The 20,100-nt window shown below is 36.9% G+C and overlaps 1 protein-coding gene across 1 annotated transcript in view; it reads left to right on the top strand.

Moving 5' to 3' along the window:
- Nucleotides 1-4,550, top strand: part of CNTN5 (contactin 5) — a 1,393,643-nt gene extending 1,389,093 nt beyond the window's left edge. Inside the window, exon 24 of the mRNA XM_029208299.1 lies at nt 1,791-4,550. Within this exon, the coding sequence (XP_029064132.1) occupies nt 1,791-1,894 (104 nt within the window). The 3' untranslated portion in view covers nt 1,895-4,550. The remainder of the gene's footprint in view (nt 1-1,790) is intronic.
- Nucleotides 4,551-20,100: the final 15,550 nt, after the last annotated feature.

Raw genomic sequence — 20,100 nt, 5'->3', positions numbered from 1 at the left:
TTTCCTGAGTTTTAATGAAGTGAAATCTCATGGTATTTTCTTAGACCGATAAAACATGAGCAACGATTGATTTCCTTCTTATCTTTTTCCAAAAACCAAAAGCCTAAGAAGTTGAATGACCTGCTCAAGTGAAATAGTTAGTTTTATATCTGGGACTAGAACTTAGTCCAATGTTTGTTGTTGTTTGTGTTTTGTTTTGTTTTGTTTTGCTATGCTGAAATAGCTTATTTTTGCTTTGTGGATTCTATGTGGAATTTGAGATATAGATCCTACTTAGCATTATGAAAGTGAGGGTTTTTTTGTAAAAATGTAATGTAAGTTGACTTAACAAGGATGCAGCCACTCTCAAATAAACAGAAAGAATGTTTTCACAGTCATTTATTAAGCATGAACATATCACTCCAGTGAGGCTTTGTCATCATGCCTTTCTTATAGCTCACGTGTGGCCATGCACTTCACAATGACCCCATTTTGTACAAGTTGAAATAAATGTAACACTCCCCAATATGTTGAATAATAGCTTTTATTAGTGCCTTAGCTGTAACAGTTTTCAAAGGAAAGAAGATTTGCTGCTTTTAAAGTGTGTATATGTTTAGTTTATCAAACAAAATTTTCTTCGGCTCTTAAAGGAGCATCTGAAAAATAAATTTAGACTCTATCCTGTAACAAAAATCACACCCAGAATCCTGTTACACTCAGTCTGGTCAGAGAGGATAATGTGACAGAAGAATAATTCCAAAAATCAATTCATACATTTTATTATCAGTCTATCATGGTTTTAATCAAGGTCAATCATTGTTTTAATAGAGACAACATATAAGAGCATCTCTTTCCACTAAAACCTAGCTCAATGACTTTAAACAAGTTTCTATAATCTTTTTAAGCCCTGGTACCATCTGCAACACTAGGATAAATATTAGCACTTACTACATAGGAATGTTGTGAAGATCAAATTAAATAACATGTATGAAGGGCTTTGTACAGTACTTGGCATATAATAAGCCTTCATTAAATATCAATCATGATGATGATACTTCCAAAGACCTCTGGCTTGAAGAAACATTCCTGAAGTTAGGTCTAAGGGTCGTACTTAGTTTGTGAATTTATGGAGCTATCAAAACTTCTTCAGACTAATACATTAAAATCAGTGAGTTTAATCAAGCAACCACCCTAATACATTAACTGTATACAATGCTTTTGTCTCAAGAAGGAAGAACTTCTCCTGGGTAGAGGTAAGATTAATGAAAGATGCCTTTTCTTTACCAAGTTTGGCATGAGAACCTATAATTTAAGCCTGCTCAATTGAAACAGTCAAATCAATCAAGGACCCATAAGTAAATTAAATAAATTAATATTTTATTATTAAATTTAAAAATTTACTTAAAAAATAAAAAAAATAAATTATGAAATCTTGTTGCCACAAACTTTTGCTAATTATTTTTACTCTATTTTCTGAACTGTGCACTATAGAAATTATTTTATTTTCATACCTGGAATTTGGGATATTTTCCATCAGTGCATCATGTTGAAAATTATACTGAATCTCCCGATGAGGTGTATTTGTTTGACATGACACAGCCTTTTTAACACAATATTCCATATACACTTCTGCCCTCCATATACCTCTTGAGAACCCCAGATAATATCTTGTTTCATAAGCACAAGGAACGCTGTCATCAGAAAGAGGATTGATGTTGCATTCATTTATCTTAACATACCTAAAACAACTCTTTTCTAGCTCAGGCAAAACCAAAATAATTTTGTCCATATAATGCTTCTCTTTTCCACAGGTGGGAAAATCACTAGTGCTCAGTCAACCCTCCACACTCTTTCCACGTCCTCGTCATCAGTAACGTTGCTTTTGGCATTGATGATTCCTTCAACCTCTTGGTGAAAACTACAGACTTAATTTGCTTTTCTTTGCTTTAGCTTGATAACAGCAGTGAATAGAGTGTAATGTAAGTGGAGACCCAGGACCTTGAGATAAGCGTTAAAAACTTGGAACTACACATGTTGCACTTACAGGAGGTTGGGGGGAATATTACTTATCCGTCAGGTTTCTCTTTGGTTTTTGTAAATGGAGAGGACAGTTATTGGTCCAATAAAAATATGCAGATTGTACGTAATAAATTTTGTAAGCAAAGGTAATTTCTGTCAAATGTATTCTTTACTTTTTTAGTATGTTGGAATCTGATTTTATATCTGATGACCCTGAGTGTGTGCCATCCATTTGTTAAGCAAGTGGTCTCTAGCAGATCTGTTTCAAACACAAATACAAAACTGAGAATGAAAAATTTGCTTAAGACTCCAAGTCTACTGTTTTTCATTTTTCCTTTGGCTGACTATTCCAATTGACAAAGCAGCAGGAGATATAAAAAAAATACTTCAACTGTGTGGTCCATTATAGGATAAGTACACAAAAATTTTCTCAAAAAATATTGTATGATTGCATCATGAAATAGCAAAATTTGTCAATATGCTATTCTATATGCATCCCTAGAGCAAGTTATTAGGATAGGGAATAAGCCATTTACATTAGTGCAAGGTAAATAGAAAGTGAGTCCAAATGAACTGAAGTGCTATTGTTTTTCATCAAGTACTATGTTATCTAGCTGCAAATATAGTAAATGTTTATTTTTAATAACAAAATATAAAGTCACAAAAAAATATATATGATCACTAAAAGCTGAAGATACTGACATGCTGCTAAGGGTGCTAGCTTGAAAATGAAATGAATATGGGACACAGCTTCCCCATTTCCCCACCTACTGCCAAAAAAGGTGTTGAATTAGGCCCAAGGTTTTCTTCTAACTGCAAATAATTTTAAGGACAATGAAAATCTGTTCTGCAAGTAATTTTGCATAGAGATAGTCTATGGATTAAAATGGTTCAAGCATAAAAAATGTTGATTTTTTTAAAGAGTTCCATGCATCACATGCCATTAATAAAATCTTACCAACTATTAAAATAAAGAGGACCTCTTGGATAAATTGATTTTTTTTTAAAATTAAGCAGTGTGTGGAAACATGGCCTCAATACAGGGGCTCAGCTAGCCATACACTGCTTAGGAGGTAATACCCATTTGCTCTTTGAGGACTCAACTTGAACCTAAGTGATTCTAGATAGTTGTCGGAAAGTGAGGTGAAAGTTTTCTATGTGATATTTTACAGATATTCTAACCAGTATGAGAACATGCCAGAGTTCACATTAGACCCAAGAAGATTCCTGAAGGGATAGTTATTGCAAAGCCATATGCCAAAAAATAGCCTGGAGAAACTACCGTTTTACAGGTGTTGTTAATATGAGAACAAAAGGTAGATTCTTTTCTTTTCCTTTATAAAATCTAAACCTGCTAATTCTATTCACATCGTTAACAGCAAGCAAAATGAAGCAGTATTGAGCTCAAACTGCCAGCTCTAGAGGCTAATCCTTGTAGAACCAGAAGAGAGATTGGAGTTTCTGTTCTGAACATCCTCAGAAATTGGGTTCAGAGACACAGAACCACTCTTTGTGTTGGTTACTCATCTTCTTTGGGGGAGATTATGCTCAAGACAACCTTAAACAAACAAGAAGTGATTTAGAAGCCTATTTTGGTTAATAGATTATTATAGTAAATTACCACGGATGGTGAATATCAAAGCCTGTGAATAATGACAACCAAGTGGCCTTCCTTGAGTACCTCCTTTGGAGTGGGAGAGGCTGGACTTTGCATATAGAGGGATGGTAACTGTTTTGCAGGCAAAATATGAGTTCCCTCCAAGTATGGTATAGCTTGCAGGAGCAGATTGTGCATCTGAAAAAACTGCAGCAAGAATATTAAAGAATGGGCAATAATTTTTACTTCATATTTGATGAATAAAATAATTTTCTTCATTTTCCATGGCGTTTCATACTAGATTTAGCGGACTTTAAGAATTGAATTATTACTAAAACTCATAAAACAAAGCCCAATGAAATATAATGTCAATACATGGCAAATTCAAATTAACCAATATTTCTGACTAGCTGATGGATGGTGTGTATCTGACAGAATATTTAAATACAGAATGTCTGATATATTCTTACAGGAATCAGCGATACGGGGTGTTTTAATGCAACATGCACAGAATATGTATTCTGCATCATAAACCTATTAAAAACAGGTTTTAAAATGTTTATGTACTTATGCATTACATACTTGTTACTTTGTAAAAAGCAGAGCAGCATTCCTTATCAAGGTACATTATACTGAGTCAGCTTTTTCTTGGATGGAAGAGTAACCACACAGTCTTAAATCACTAAACAGACTGTAGTTTTATATAACGTCAGTTGAACTCTGAAGAAAAAGACTCCTCCTAATTAAAAATTTCATGAAATTGAATGCCTTGCATACCCAAATGAAGGTACTGTGGACCCCATGTCAAACCGTTAAATATATTGTATGCAGTCTGTATATATACTATATATAATGGTATATACCATGTGGAAGGCACAGTCAGATAATAGTTCTGTGTACTGTTCTTGTAACATTAGATCCTTTTAATAAATAATTCTCTTTTTATTGTCTTTTATCTTCTCTCCTGTCAGCTACATGAGTAACATTATTTTATGCAAACCACAATATGCTCATAATTATGGTAGTGTTTTCACACTGAAAATATCACTATGTTAGGACTCTGCATGTTGTTATCACCTTAGGTTCAAAAATCTTTATAGAGGTCCATGGTAGTTTCAACTTGAAAACTGAAAGCTATGTCAAAGAATAAACCAGCAAAGAAGCAAGTACAAATGAGATAAATTCAGAGTTAAACTCATGTTTATTTATTCTCAAGAAGAATCCATTAAATTAGTTTTATAAACAGTTTATTAAATACATACTTCTGCTTTTTCTAAGAGCAGTATATCCCAATCTATACCAGGTACAATTCTCATAGAGTTTTTGTGCCAGCAATTTTTTGTTTCCTTAGTACCAAGTATACATCTCTATTATACCAGCAATCACATGATGTTACAATGATTTCTATATAAATGTTTCTTCTCCACTATCTAGGTTATGAGATCCTCCAAGGGAGACTATATTATGTTCATCTTAGAATTTCTCTCATTAGTGCCAAGCATAATACCTAGCACATATCAAGTGAGCAATTGATTGGATTTAATTTCATGTTGGACTTTAAAATTTCCTTCAGAACAAGATTCCAAAAGCCATCCAAATCACCTGGGAACCTAAAGCTCAGAGTCTGATTCAGTAGGTCAGAGACAAGGGAACTCTTATTTTCAAAATCTTCTCAAACACAAAATGATACAACTCTATTGAAGGGAACTTGGCAATAACCAATAAAATTTTATATGGATTTACACTTTGACCTAGCAATCCTATGTCAAGGAATATATTCCTAAGGTAGACTACAAAAATATGCAATTTTAGGTGAATAAATAAGGTGCAGAACAGTGAGTATATGCTCCCTTTTGTGGAAGAAGTGGGAAAAATACAAACACATATTTGCTAATATTCTCTAAAATAAATAATGGAAGAATAAACTAAAAACTAATAAAAATTGTTAGTTACTAAGGAAGTGGAGAATTGGATGTGGGAACAAATATGCAAGCAAGCTGTTTCTCAATGTACTTGTTTCATAGTTTTGAGTTTGGAACTATATACATGTTTTACATTAATTTAAAAATCAAACAAAAAGGAAAAAACAAAGCAATCTCCAAAAAATAAGAATAAATGGAAAATTAACTATATATCAGATGACTGAGAAGTTAAATTTTTTCTTTATAAAAGAATTATAACCACAAAGATAAGTTTTTTACGTGGGCTTCTCACTGTTGTGGCCTCTCCCATTGTGGAGCACAGGCTCCGGACGCACAGGCTCAGCAGCCATGGCTCACGGGCCCAGCCGCTCCATGGCATGTGGGATCTTCCCGGACCGGGGCACGAACCCGTGTCCCCTGCATCGGCAGGTGGACTCTCAACCACTGCGCCACCAGGGGAGCCCCAAGATAAGTATTTTAATTCAGTATTTTGACAGTATGGAACTGTCATGTCCCATGTCATGCCTTTAATGAGACGTACATACCAAGGACAAACCACACACACACAGACACAAACAGACACACACACACACACACACACACATCTAAATCTACGTTCATTGGTCTTCTTGTGAGTAATATAATTAGTATAATTGTTTTTGAAATAGCCAGTATGTACATTTAAATGTTAAAATTATTAAAAGAGTATACTTTCAGAATAAATGAATAGAGATACATACGTATATAAAATAAAACCTGTAATCTTTGACTTAGAAATATCAGTATGAATTCATGGTTTATTTAACATTTTTCTTAAAAATGCCTGTTTATTAGCTTTGTTCACTGTAAAGGTTTATAAGAACAATGAACACCTGTAATGGACAAATAATACAAATAATGAATAAACAGTGCACAACTTGTGGTTTCCAAATTCCATTCACCACTAAAAGAAACCTTCTTGGGGAAATAGCTGATTTAAGGTCTCAGTAGGAATGTACAGGTTGAGATTGGGACTCATCGTGGTTATAAAGGCTATCATTTAAGTGGAGACTTAATCACATCCCATTAGAAAAGACAGGATAACTTGAGCTCATAAAGAACAATGACAGCAATGAATTGAAACATGTATAATATATAAAAATTTATTATTTCACGCTAATAAATGCAAAATCAATAATTTTCTTTGCTGGATACAAGATTCATCATTCTGGGAATTGCTATAATATAAAAAATGGAAAGAATTTAAGTATTTTGCCTTTCCTATAGGGACTGTGTTTCAGGACAATCAAATAATTCATGAAGGATAGCTCTACTTTACAAAATAATCACAGTTAATAAATGCAAAAGGAGTCATAGAATTAAAAAAATAACAAATACTTCACTCAGGCAATGATTATTAGTAGATGTTAAAACCATTAGTAAAGTGCTGATGAAGAACATTTCAGTAGAAATATCAGTCTGCCATCATCTGAACCCACTGATTTTTACATCATTGAAAGGAAGACACACAGACACTTAGTACATCCTAATATGATAGAATGAGATGTACACAGCACTACATCTTATTTCTTTCAATAAAAGAAACTTTTGTTCTTAGAAAAACATATATCATGCCACATTGTTGTGTTCTACTTTGTTTTCCAATATTTATGTAACAGTAATAATACTGAGTCATATCTTTTTTTTACATGAGGTATTTTAATCATTATTTGTATCATTTTAAAACATTATATTAAGGTGAATCCCATTTATTGCACACAGCATCTCTTCTCAAATCCCCCAAATGCTACCCAAATCCTTGGCTTAAATGATTGGTTTTTTTTTACATGTTTATTGGAGTATAATTGCTTTACAATGGTGTGTTAGTTTCTGCTTTACATCACAGTGAATCAGTTATACATACACATATGTTCCCACAACTCTTCCCTCTTGCATCTCACTCCCTCCCAACCTCCCCATCCCACCCCTCCAGGTGGTCACAAAGCACTGAGCTGATCTCCCTGTGCTATGCGGCTACTTCCCACTAGCTAACTATTTTACATTTGGTAGTGTATATATGTCCATGCCACTTTGTTACAGCCTACTTTCCCCCTCCCCATATCCTCAAGTCCATTCTCTAGTAGGTCTGTGTCTTTATTCCTGCCCTACCCCTAGGTTCTTCATGATGTTTTTTTTTTTTCTTAAATTCCATATGTATGTGTTAGCATATGGTATTTGTCTTTCTCTTTCTGACTTACTTCACTCTGTATGACAGACTCTAGGTCCATCCACCTCATTACAAATAGCTCAATTACGTTTCTTTTTATGGCTGAGTAATATTCCATTGTATATATGTGCCACATCTTCTTTATCCATTCATGCGATGATGGACACTTAGGTTGTTTCCGTCTCCGGGACATTGTAAATAGAGCTGCAATGAACACTTTTGTACATGACTCTCTTTGAATTATGGTTTTCTCAGGGTATATACCTAGTAGTGGGATTGCTGGGTCATATGGTAGTTCTATTTGTAGTTTTTTAAGGACCCTCCATACTGTTCTACATAGTGGCTGTACCAATTCACATTCCCACCAGCAGTGCAAGAGTGTTCCCTTTTCTCCTCACCCTCTCCAGCATTTATTGTTTCTAGATTTTTTGATGATGGCCATTCTGACTGGTGTGAGATGATATCTCATTGTAGTTTTGATTTGCATTTCTCTAATGATGATGCATTTCTCTTCATGATGTTGAGCATTCTTTCATGTGTTTGTTGGCAGTCTGTATATCTTCTTTGGAGAAATGTCTATTTAGGTCTTCTGTCCATTTTTGGAATGGATTGTTTGTTTTTTTGTTATTGAGCTGCATGAGCTGTTTGTAAATATTGGAGATTAATCCTTTGTCAATTGCTTCTTTTGCAAATATTTTCTCCCATTCTGAGGATTGTCTTTTGGTCTTGTTTATGGTTTCCTTTGTTGTGCAAAAGCTTTGAAGATTCATTAGCTCCCATTTGTTTATTTTTGGTTTTGTTTCCATTTCTCTAGGAGGTGGGTCAAAAAGGATCTTGCTGTGATTTATGTCATAGAGTCTTCTGCCTATGTTTTCATCTAAGAGTTTGATAGTTTCTGGACTTACATTTAGGTCTTTAATCCATTTTTAGCTTATTTTTGTGTACGGTGTTAGGGAGTGATCTAATCTCATACTTTTACATGTACCTGTCCAGTTTTCCCAGCACCACTTATTGAAGAGGCTGTCCTTTATCCACTGTACATTTCTGACTCCTTTATCAAAGATAAGGTGACCATATGTGCGTGGGTTTATCTCTGGGCTTTCTATCCAGTTCCATTGATCTATCTTTCTGTTTCTGTGCCAGTATCATACTGTCTTGATTACTGTAGCTTTGTAGTATAGTCTGAAGTCAGAGACCCTGATTCCTCCAGCTCCGTTTTTCGTATTCAAGATTGCTTTGGCTATTTGGGGTCTTTTGTGTTTCCATACAAATTGTGAAATTCTTTTGCTCTAGTTCTGTGAAAAATGCCAGTGGTAGTTTCATATGGATTGCATTGAATCTGTAGATTGCTTTGGGTAGTAGAGTCATTTTCACAATGTTGATTCTTCCAATACAAGAACATGGTACATCTCTCCATCTATTTGTATCATCTTTAATTTCTTTCATCAGTGTCTTATAATTTTCTGCATACAGGTTTTCTGTCTCCTTAGGTAAGTTTATTCCTAGATATTTTATTCTTATTGTTGCAATGGTAAATGGGAGTGTTTTCTTGATTTCACTTTCAGACTTTTCATCATTAGTGTATATGAATGTCAGAGATTTCTGTGCATTAATTTTGTATCCTGCTACTTTACCAAATTTATTGATTAGCTCTAGTAGTTTTCTGGTAGCATCTTTAGGATTCTCTATGTATAGTATCATCATCTGCAAGCAGTGACAGCTTTACTTCTTTTTTTCCGATTTGGATTCCTTTTATTTCCTTTTCTTCTCTGATTGCTATGGCTATAACTTCCAAAACTATGTTGAATAAGAGTGGTGAGAGTGGGCAACCTTGTCTTGTTCCTGATCTTAGTGGAAATGATTTCAGTTTTTCACCATTGAGGACGATGTTGGCTGTCGGTTTGTCATATATGGCCTTTATTATGTTGAGGAAAGTTCCCTCTATGCCTACTTTCTGCAGTGTTTTTATCATAAATCGGTATTGAATTTTGTCAAAAGCTTTCTCTGCATCTATTATGATCACATGTTTTTTCTCCTTCAATTTGTTAATATGATGTACCACATTGATTGATTTGCATATATTGAAGAATCCTTGCATTTCTGGAATAAACCCCACTTGATCATGGTGTATGATCCTTTTAATGTGCTGTTGGATTCTGTTTGCTAGTATTTTGTGGAGGATTTTTGCATCTATGTTCATCAGTGATATTGGCCTGAAGTTTTCTTTCTTTGTGACATCCTTGTCTGGTTTTGGTATCAAGGTGATGGTGGCCTCGTATAATGAGTTTGGGAGTGTTCCTCCCTCTTCTATATTTTGGAAGAATTTCTGAAGGATAGGTGTTAGCTCTTCTCTAAATGTTTGATAGAATTCACCTGTGAAGGAATCTGGTTCTGGGCTTTTGTTTGTTGGAAGATTTTTAATCACAGTTTCAATTTCAGTGCTCGTGATTGGTCCGTTCATATTTTCTATTTCTTCCTGATTCAGTCTTGGCAGGTTGCGCATTTCTAAGAATTTGTCCATTTCTTTCAGGTTGTCCATTTTATTGGCATAATGTTGCTTGTAGTAATCTTTCATGATCTCTTCTATTTCTGCAGTGTCAGTCGTTACTTCTCCTTTTTCATTTCTAATTCTATTGATTTGGGTCTTCTCCCTTTTTTTCTTGATGAGTGTGGCTAATGGTTTATCAATTTTGTTTATCTTCTCAAAGAACCAGCTTTTAGTTTTATTGATCTTTTCTATTGTTTCCTTCATTTGTTTTTCATTTATTTCTGGTCTGATTTTTATGATTTCTTTCCTTCAGTTAACTTTGGGTTTTTTTTGTTCTTCTTTCTCTAATTGCTTTAGGTGCAAGTTTAGGTTGTTTATTCGAGATATTTCCTGTTACTTAAGGTAGGCTTGTATTGCTATAAACTTCCCTCTTAGAACTGCTTTTGCTGCATCCCATAGGTTTTGGGTCGTCATATCTCCATTGTCATTTGTTTCTAGGTATTTTTTGATTTCCTGTTTGATTTCTTCAGTGATCACTTCGTTATTAAGTAGTGTATTGTTTAGCCTCCATGTGTCTGTATTTTTTACAGTTTTTTTCCTGTAATTGATATCTAGTCACATAGCGTTCTGGTTGGAAAAGATACTTGATAAATTTAAGTTTTCTTAAATTTACCAAGGCTTGATTTGTGACCCAAGATATGATCTATCCTGGAGAATGTTCCATGAGCACTTGAGAAAAAATGTGTATTCCGTTGTTTTTGGATGGAATGTCCTATAAATATCAATTAAGTCCATCTTGTTTAATGTATCATTTAAAGCTTGTGTTTCCTTATTTATTTTCAATTTGGATGATCTGTCCTTTGGTGAAAGTGGGGCGTTAAAGTCCCCTACTATGAATGTGTTACTGTCGATTTCCCCTTTTGTGGCTGTTAGTATTTGCCTTATGTATTGAGGTGCTCCTATATTGGGTGCAGAAATATTTACAATTGTTATGTCTTCTTCTTGGATCGATCCCTTGATCATTATGTAGTGTCCTTCTTTGTCTCTTCTAATAGTATTTATTTTAAAGTCTATTTTGTCTGATATGAGAATTGCTACTTCAGCTTTCTTTTGGTTTCCATTTGCATGGAATATCTTTTTCCATCCCTTTACTTTCAGTCTGTATGTGTCTCTAGGTCTGAAGTGGGTCTCTTGTAGACAACATATATATGGGCCTTCTTTTTGTATTCTTTAAGCCAATCTGTGTCTTTTGGTGGGAGCATTTAGTCCATTTACATTTAAGGTAATTATCAATATGTATGTTCCTATTCCCATTTTCTTAATTCTTTTGGGTTCATTATTGTAGGTCTTTTCCTTCTCTTGTGTTTCTTACCTAGAGAAGTTCCTTTAGCATTTGTTATAAAGCTGGTTTGGTGGTACTGCAGTCTCTCAGCTCTTTCTTGTCTGTAAATATTTTAAGTTCTACATCAAATCTGAATGAGATCCTTGCTGGGTAGAGTAATCTTGGTTACAGGTTTTTCTCCTTCATCACTTTAAATATGTCCTACCAGTCCCTTCTGGCTTGCAGAGTTTCTGCTAAAAGATCAGCTCTTAACCTTATGGGGATTCCCTTATGTGTTATTTGTTGTTTTTCCCTTGCTATTTTTAATATGTTTTCTTTTTATTTAATTTTTGACAGCTTGATTAATATGTGTCTTGGCGAATTTCTCCTTGGATTTATCCTGTATGGGACTCTCTGTGCTTCGTGGACTTGATTAACTATTTCCTTTCCCATATTAAGGAAGTTTTCAACTATAATCTCTTCAAATATTTTCTCCGTCCCTTTCTTTTTTTCTTCTTCTGGAACCCCTATAATTTGAATGTTGGTGTGTTTCATGTTGTCCCAGAGGTCTCTGAGACTGTCCTCATGTTCTTTTCATTCTTATTTTCTTTATTCTGCTCTGCAGTAGTTATTTCCACTATTTTATCTTCCAGGTCACTTTTCCGTTCTTCTGCCTCAGTTATTCTGCTATTGATCACATGTAGAGTATTTTTAATTTCACCTATTGTGTTGTTCATCATTGTTTGTTTCATCTTTCGTTCTCCTGGGTCCTAGTTAAATGTTTCTTGCATTTTGTCTATTCTATTTACAAAATTTTGGATCATCTTTACTATCATTATTCTGATTTCTTTTTCAGGTAGACTGCCTATTTCCTCTTCATTTGTTAGGTTTGGTGCATTTTTATCTTGCTCCTTCATCTGCTGTGTGTTTTTCTGTCTTCTCATTTTGCTTATCCTACTGTGTTTGGGGTCTCCATTTTGCAGGCTGCAGGTTCGTAGTTCCCGTTGTTTTTGGTGTCTCTCCCCAGTGCCTAAGGTTGGTTCAGTGGGTTGTGTAGGCTTCCTGATGGAGGGGACTACTGCCTGTGTTCTGGTGGGTGAGGCTGGATCTTGTCTTTCTGGTGGGCAGGTCCATGTCTGGTGGTGTGTTTTGGGGTGTCTGTGGCCTTATTCTGATTTGAGTCAGCCTCTCTGCTAATGGGTGGGTTTATGTTCCTCTCTTGCTAGTTGTTGGGCATAGGGTGTCCAACACTGTAGCTTGCTGCTCACTGAGTGAAGCTGGGTGCTGGTGTTGAGATGGAGATCTCTGTGAGATTTTCACCATTTGATATTATGTGGAGCTGGGAGGTCTCTTGTGGACCAGTGTCCTGAAGTTGGCTCTCCCACCTCAGAGACACAGCACTGACTCCTGGCTGCAGCACCAAGAGCCTTTCATCTCAATTTGGGATGATTTGTTGTCTATCATGTATTCCACAGATACAGGGTACATTAAGTTGATTGATGAGCTTTAATCCGCTGCTTCTTAGGCTGCTGGGAGAGATTTCCCTTTCTCTTCTTTGTTCTCACAGTTCCCGGGTCTCACCTTTGGATTTCGCCCCACCTCTGTGTGTAAGTCTCTGGAGGGCATCTCTTTTTGCTCAGACAGGATGCGGTTAAAGGAGCAGCTGCTTTGGAGACTCTGGCTCACTCAGGTCGGAGGGAGGGAGGGGCACAGAGTGCGGGGTGAGACTGCGGCAGCAGAGGCCAGTGTGACATTGCACCGGCCTGAGGAGCACCGTGCGTTCTCCTGGGGAGGTTGTCCCTGGATCCCGGGACCCTGGCAGTGGTGGGCTGCACAGGCTCCCCAGAAGGGGGGTGTGGATAGTGACCTGTGCTCGCACACAGGCTTCTTGGTGGCAGCAGCAGCAGCCTTAGCGTCTCATGCCCGTCTCTGGGGTCCACTCTTTTAGTTGCGGCTCCACCCGTCTCTGGCACTCCTTTAAGCAGCACTCTTAATCCCCTCTCCTTGCGCACCAGGAAACAAAGAGGGAAGAAAATGTCTCTTGCCTCTTCAGCAGATCCAGACGTTTCCCCGGATTCCCTCCTGGCTAGCTGTGATGCACTAACCCCCTTCAGGCTGTGTTCATGCAGCCAACCCCAGTCCTCTCCCTGCGGTCCGACCGAAGCCCGAGCCTCAGCTCCCAGCCCCGCCCGCCCCGGCGGGTGAGCAGACAAGCCTCTCAGGCTGGTGAGTGCCGGTCGGCACGGATCCTCTATGCAGGAATCTCTCCGCTTTGCCCTCCGCACCCCGGTTGCTGTGCTCTCCTCCACAGCTCCAAAGCTTTCCTCCTCCACCACCCACAGTCTCCGCCCACAAAGGGGCTTCCTATTGTGTGGAAACCTTTCCTCCTTCACAAGTCCATGCCACTGGTCCAGACCAGGACACGAACCTGTGCCCCCTGCATAGGCAGGCGGACTCCCAACCACTGCACCACCAGTGAAGCCCCCCATCCCTATCCTTTTGTCTCTGCTTATTCTTTTCTCTTTTGCGCTACCCAGGTACATGGGGAGTTTCTTGCCTTTTGCGAGGTCTGGGGTCTTCTGCCAGTGTTCAGTAGGTGTTCTGTAGGAGTTGTTCCACGTGTAGATGTATTTCTGATGTATCTGTGGGGAGGAAGGTGATCTCCGCTTCTTACTCTTCTGCCATCTTCCCCTTGTCCCCCACTCTCTGTTTTTTGATTGGAGAATTTAGTCCATTTACATTTAAAGTAATTATTCACAGGTATGTATTTATTGCCACTTTCTTAAGTGTTTTCAGTCTTTTTGTGTTCTTTTCTTCTTCTTTTACTCTCTTTCCTTGTGATTTGATAACTGTCTTTAGTGTTATGTTTAGATTCCTTTCTCTTCTTTGTGCATATATCTATCATACGGTGTGTTTTTTTATAAATTTATTTATTTATTTATATTTAGTTGTGTTGGATCTTCATTGTTGCACCCAGCTTTTCTCTATTTGTGGTGAGTGGGGGCTACTCTTCACTTTGGTGCGTGAGTTTCTCATTGCAGTGGATTCTCTTGTTGTGCAGCATGGGCTCTAGGCATGCCGGTTTCAGTAGTTGTGGCACACTGGCACAGTAGTTTTGGCTCACAGGCTCTAGAGAGCAGGCTCAGTGGTTGTGACACACAGGCTTAGTTGCTCCATGGCATGTGAGATCTTCCCAGGCCAGGGCTCAAACCTGTGTCTCCTGCATTGGCAAGCAGTTGCTTAACAACTGTGCCACCAAGGAAGTCCCATAATTTTTTGTTATGTGGTTACTATGAGGTTCACATATAACAACTTATATCTATATGTGGTTATGTTAAGAGGACAATCACTTGACTTCAAATAACCCTGTAGGGCTTCCCTGGTGGTGCAGTGGTTGAGAGTCCACCTGCCAATGCAGGGGACATGAGTTCATGCCCCAGTCCAGGAAGATCCCACATGCCGCGGAGCAGCTGGGCCCGTGAGCCATGGCTGCTAATCCTGTGCATCCAGAGCCTGTGCTCTGCAATGGGAGAGGTCACAACAATGAGAGGCCCACGTACCACAAAAACAAACATACAATAAAAACCCCTGTATTCTTAACAACTCCTCAACATTTAACGTTTTTGATATCATATTTTACCTCTTTTTGTTTTTCATATCCTTTAGCTACTTTTGTATCTTAATCTTCTTACTAGCATTATAAGTGGTTGATCTACTTATAATCTATAAGTAGATCTAAACCTTTGATATATACCTTACTGTATATTTGCCTTAATGAACGAGATTTTTCCTTTCATAATTTTGATATTTCTAGCTGTGGTCTGTTCTTACTTAGAGAAGTCCTTTTAACATCTCTTGTAAAGCTGGTTTAGTGGTTTTGAACTCTTTCTTTTGCTTGTCTGTAAATCTCATTATCTGTCCTTCAAATACAAATGAAAGCCTTGCTGGTTAGAGTATTCTTTGTTGTAGGTATTTTTCTTTCATTATTTTAAATATATTATGCCACTCCCTTTTGGTTTGCCAATGTTAGTGCTGAAAAGTCAGCTGATATAGGAATTTCTTTGCACATAACTAGTTTCTTTTCTCCTGCTGATTTTAAGATTCCCTCTTTATCTTTAATTTTTGATATTTTAATTATAATGTGTCTTGATGTGAACTTCTTTGGGTTTATCTCATTTAAGACTTTCTGTCTTTCCTGGACCTGGATGGCTGTTTTCTTTCCCATATTAGAGAAGTTTTCAGCTACTATCTCTTCAAGTAAATTATCTAGTCCTTTCCCTCTCTTTTCTCCTTCTGTAAACTTTAGAATGTAAATGTTGATATGTTTGACATTGCCTCAGAGATCTCTCAAACTATCCTCATTTAATTTTTTTTTTCTTTTTTCTATTCAGCTAAGGTGATTCTCACTACTCTGTCTTCCAGTTTGCTGATCCATTTTTCAGTATCATCTAATCTGCTATTGATTTCTTCTAGCATATATTAAAAGAATAATAAAGGAATGCTATGAACAACTCTATGCCCACAAATTTGGTAACCTAGATGAAATGGATCAACTCCTTGAAAAACACAATTTTTCAAAACTTATACAGGAAGAAGTAGACTACCTAAATAGACCAATATCTATTAAAGATATTGAATCAATAAGTAATAACCTTCCCAAACAAAAAGCGCTAAGCCCAGATGGGTTCACTTGTGAATTCTACCAAATGTTTAAGGAATACATTTTACCAATGCTCTACAATTTCTTTTCAGTGAATAGAAGCCAAGGGAATACTCCTGAATTTATTCTATGAAGCCAGCAATACCCTGATACCAAAACCAGACAAAGATATTACAAGAAAAAAAAAACAAAAACCTGGAAACCAATATCTCTCATGAACATAGACACAAAATCTTCAACAAAATATCAGCAAATAGACTCCAACAATGTATAAAAAGAATTTACTCCATCATCAAGTATGATTTATCCTTGGTATACAAGGCTGAGTTAACCTTCAAAAATCAATTAATGTAATTCATCACATCACCAACTAAAAAATAAAAATCACATGACCATATTAATAGATGCAGAAATAGCATTTGACAAAAATCCAACACCCATTCATTATAAAAACTCAGTAAAGTAGGATTAGAGAGTAACTTCTTAAACTTGATACATAATATCTACAAAAAAACTACAGTTGACATCATCATTAATGATGAGAAACTAGATTTACCTTATGATTTGGAGCCAGGCAAAGGATACCCCTCCCACTACCCCTTTTCAATATCATACTGGAAGTCCTAGCTAATGTAATAAGACAAGAAAAGGAAATAAAATGTATACATATTGGGAAAGAAGAAATGAAATTCTCTTTGTTCGAGCGTGACATGATCATTTATGTAGAAAATCTAAAATAATCAACCAAAAAAGTTTTGGAACTAATAAGCAATTATAGCAATGTTTCACGACACAGGTCAATATATAAAGTCAATTGTTTTCCTATATACCAGAAATAAGCAAGTGAGAGTTGAAATTAAAAACACAATGCCATTTAAATTAACATCCCTGAAAATGAAATATTTAGGCATAAATCTAACAGAATATGTACAAGATCTATATGATGAAAACTACAAAACTCTAATGAATAAAATCAAAAAGAACTAAATAAATAGAGACTTATTCCATGTTCATGAACAGAAAGGCTCAATATTTTCAAGATGTCAGTTCATCCCAACTTGATCTGTAGATTCAATGCAATCTCAATCAAAATCCCAGCAAATTATTTTATTGATATTGACAAAATGCTTATAAAGTTTATAGGGAGAGGCAAAAGACCAAGAATAGCCAATACAATGTTGATGAGAAAGAACCAAATTGGAGGACTGACACTACCTGACTTCAAGACTTACTGTAAAGCTACAATAATCAAGACAGTGTGGTATTTGTGTAAAAATAGATCAATGAAACAGATCTGAGAACCCAGAACTAAACTCACATAAATGTAGTCTACTGACATGGACAAAGAAACAAAGGCAATATAATGGAGCAAAGATTGTCTTTTCAACAAATGCTGCTGGTACAATTGGATATCCATCCATATACAAAATAAATTAAAAAAAAAATCTAGACATAGACCTTACACTCTTCACAAAATGAATTATAGACCTAAATGTAAAAATATAAACATATAAAACTCATAGAAGATAGCATAGTAGAAAACCTAGATGACCTTGGATATGATGATGACTTTGATATAACACCAAAGGCATGATACATAAAAGAAATAATTGATAAGCTGCAGCTCCTCTCCCTCAACAAACACATCAAAAACACATCTATATGTGGAACAATTCTCACTGAAAACTAACTAAAAATTAGAAGAAGTACTCCTGTGCAACCAAGGCTATAACAAAGATATGCATATAATTGGGTAGGAAGGAAAGAACAGTGATTGGTTCAAGACTTGTGTTCATAGGAAGGAACTCAGAGTAAAAGTTAGAATTCACAGACAGACACCCATCTTGGGGAGTGAGTGGTGAGAGCCACAGACTGGATACCCTAGTCCTAGGGGCCTACATGAAGGAGACAAACCCCTTTGGCTGGCTGGAAGAGTTCTGGGACTAACAGGTGGGCTGTGGAAAGCCAAACTCCACTTGTGAGGAGTGTGTATATAGTCTTGCCTGTGAGGCAGGGTAGAGAGTTCTGAAAAGTGGCTGCAGGGTTTCTTACAACTGCTTTGACGCACACCTCAGCCAGAGCCAAGTAAATTCTCCAGCCCTGCTCCACAACACAGCTTGGCACTGGATCTGGGGCAGCCACAACCAGGGAGAAGACTTGACCATGGGAAGCAGAGGTGGCCCAGTCCTGGGGCAGAGCCTGGGTGAGGTGGCAGTGGCCAGTTTTTGTGCTTACCCAAGCAGTGCATCAGAAGCTGCCAGATCTCTGAGGGTGGCCTCTACACCATAGCTCACTCCCCAGTACGTGTTGAGAGTCCATGCAGGCCCCGACTTCCCTATAGTGTGGCTCCACAATAGAGCAGGGACAGAAGAAACTGGGGACACTGACTGCAAGGGAGAAAGGAGACTTGCACATGAGGCTGTGTCTGAACAGATTGAGGGGAAAAATTGTGGGCACCTGTACTGACAACACTTTGGAGACAGCTCAGACTTCTGTCTGAGGCCTGCATGAGCCAAGAGCCCACATAGGCTCCACCTGTTTCAGCACTCCTGCCCTCTGAAGCAAGTATCCCAGTGCAAGAAGAGGGGAAAACACACACTTAAAGGGAACAGAGCCAACTTTCACGGAACCCTAAGGGCTTCTGCTCCAGCAACTTAGGATCAGAACACCCTCCAGATAGGGCAGTGATGGTCACTGAGCAGAAGGGAAATCTCACTTCACACCTGGCTCCAGTTCTAACCCCTCCATCTCCAGCTCCACCCCTACCAAGGTGATAGTTGCTCACTCATACTGAAGAAAGATGTGGTTTGCCCTCACATCAAATCCAACTCTTTCATCAAAGGCACTGGGTACACATAGTCTGTATAGGGATGTTCCCACATAAGAACAACCCTTCAAGATAGCAGTAGGTAACTGTTTCATCTAAATTTAAAGAGACAGAGAAAGTTAAGCAAAGTGAAAGGGCAGAGGAATTTCTCTCCATTGAAAGAGCAAGAGAATACTACCAAAAAAATAATGAAAGGGAAATAAACAATTTACTATATAAAAAATTCAAAGCATTGGTAATAAAAATTAACTGATTTAGGGAAAAGAATATATTTACACAGTGTAAATTTTAATAAGGAACTTGAAAATATAAAAAATCTAATCATAAATTAAGAATTAAATAGCTGAAATTAAAAACACACTAGAAGGAATGAATAGTAAACTAAGTAATACAGAAGAACACATAAGTGATTAGCAAGAGAGAATAACAGAAGTCATCCAATCAGAACTGAAAAAAGAACAGATTTAAAAATATGAAAACATTGGAATTGGTACATATACACTATTGATACTATGTATAAAATAGACAACTGATGGGAACGTACTATATAGCACAGGGAACTCTACTTAATGCACTGTCGTGTCCTAAGTGGGAGGGAAATCCAAAAGGGAGGGGATATATGTATATGTATGGTTGATTCATTTTGCTGTGCAGTAGAAGCTACTTTGTAAAGCAACTATACTCCAATAAAAATTAATTAATTTAAAAATATGATAAAACAGTTGAGTTCTCTGGGATAACATTATGCATACCAAAATTCACAATTTATGCACCCCAGAAGGAGAAGAGAGAGAGAAAGGGATTGAAAATGTATTTGATGGAATTGTGGCTGAAACATTCCCAAACATGAATAAGGAATCAGATATCTAGGTACAGGAAGAACAGAGGATCACAAACAAGATGAACACAAACAGACCCACACCAAGACATATTATAATTAAAATGGCAAAAAGTATAGATAAAGAAAGAATTCTTAATGCAGCAAGGGAGAAGCATGGAGTCAAACACAAGGGAATTACCATAAGGCTTTAGCTAGTTTCTCTGAAGAAACTTTGCAGGCCAAAGGAAGTGGCATAATGTA

This window comes from Monodon monoceros, unplaced genomic scaffold (genome assembly GCF_005190385.1).
Source record: "Monodon monoceros isolate NGI ecotype Baffin Bay Population unplaced genomic scaffold, NGI_Narwhal_1 Super_Scaffold_7, whole genome shotgun sequence".
In the NCBI taxonomy this organism is placed as follows: Eukaryota; Metazoa; Chordata; class Mammalia; order Artiodactyla; family Monodontidae; genus Monodon; species Monodon monoceros.
The sequence above is the reverse complement of the archived record's forward strand: the minus strand, read 5'-3'. Positions and strand labels throughout refer to the sequence as shown.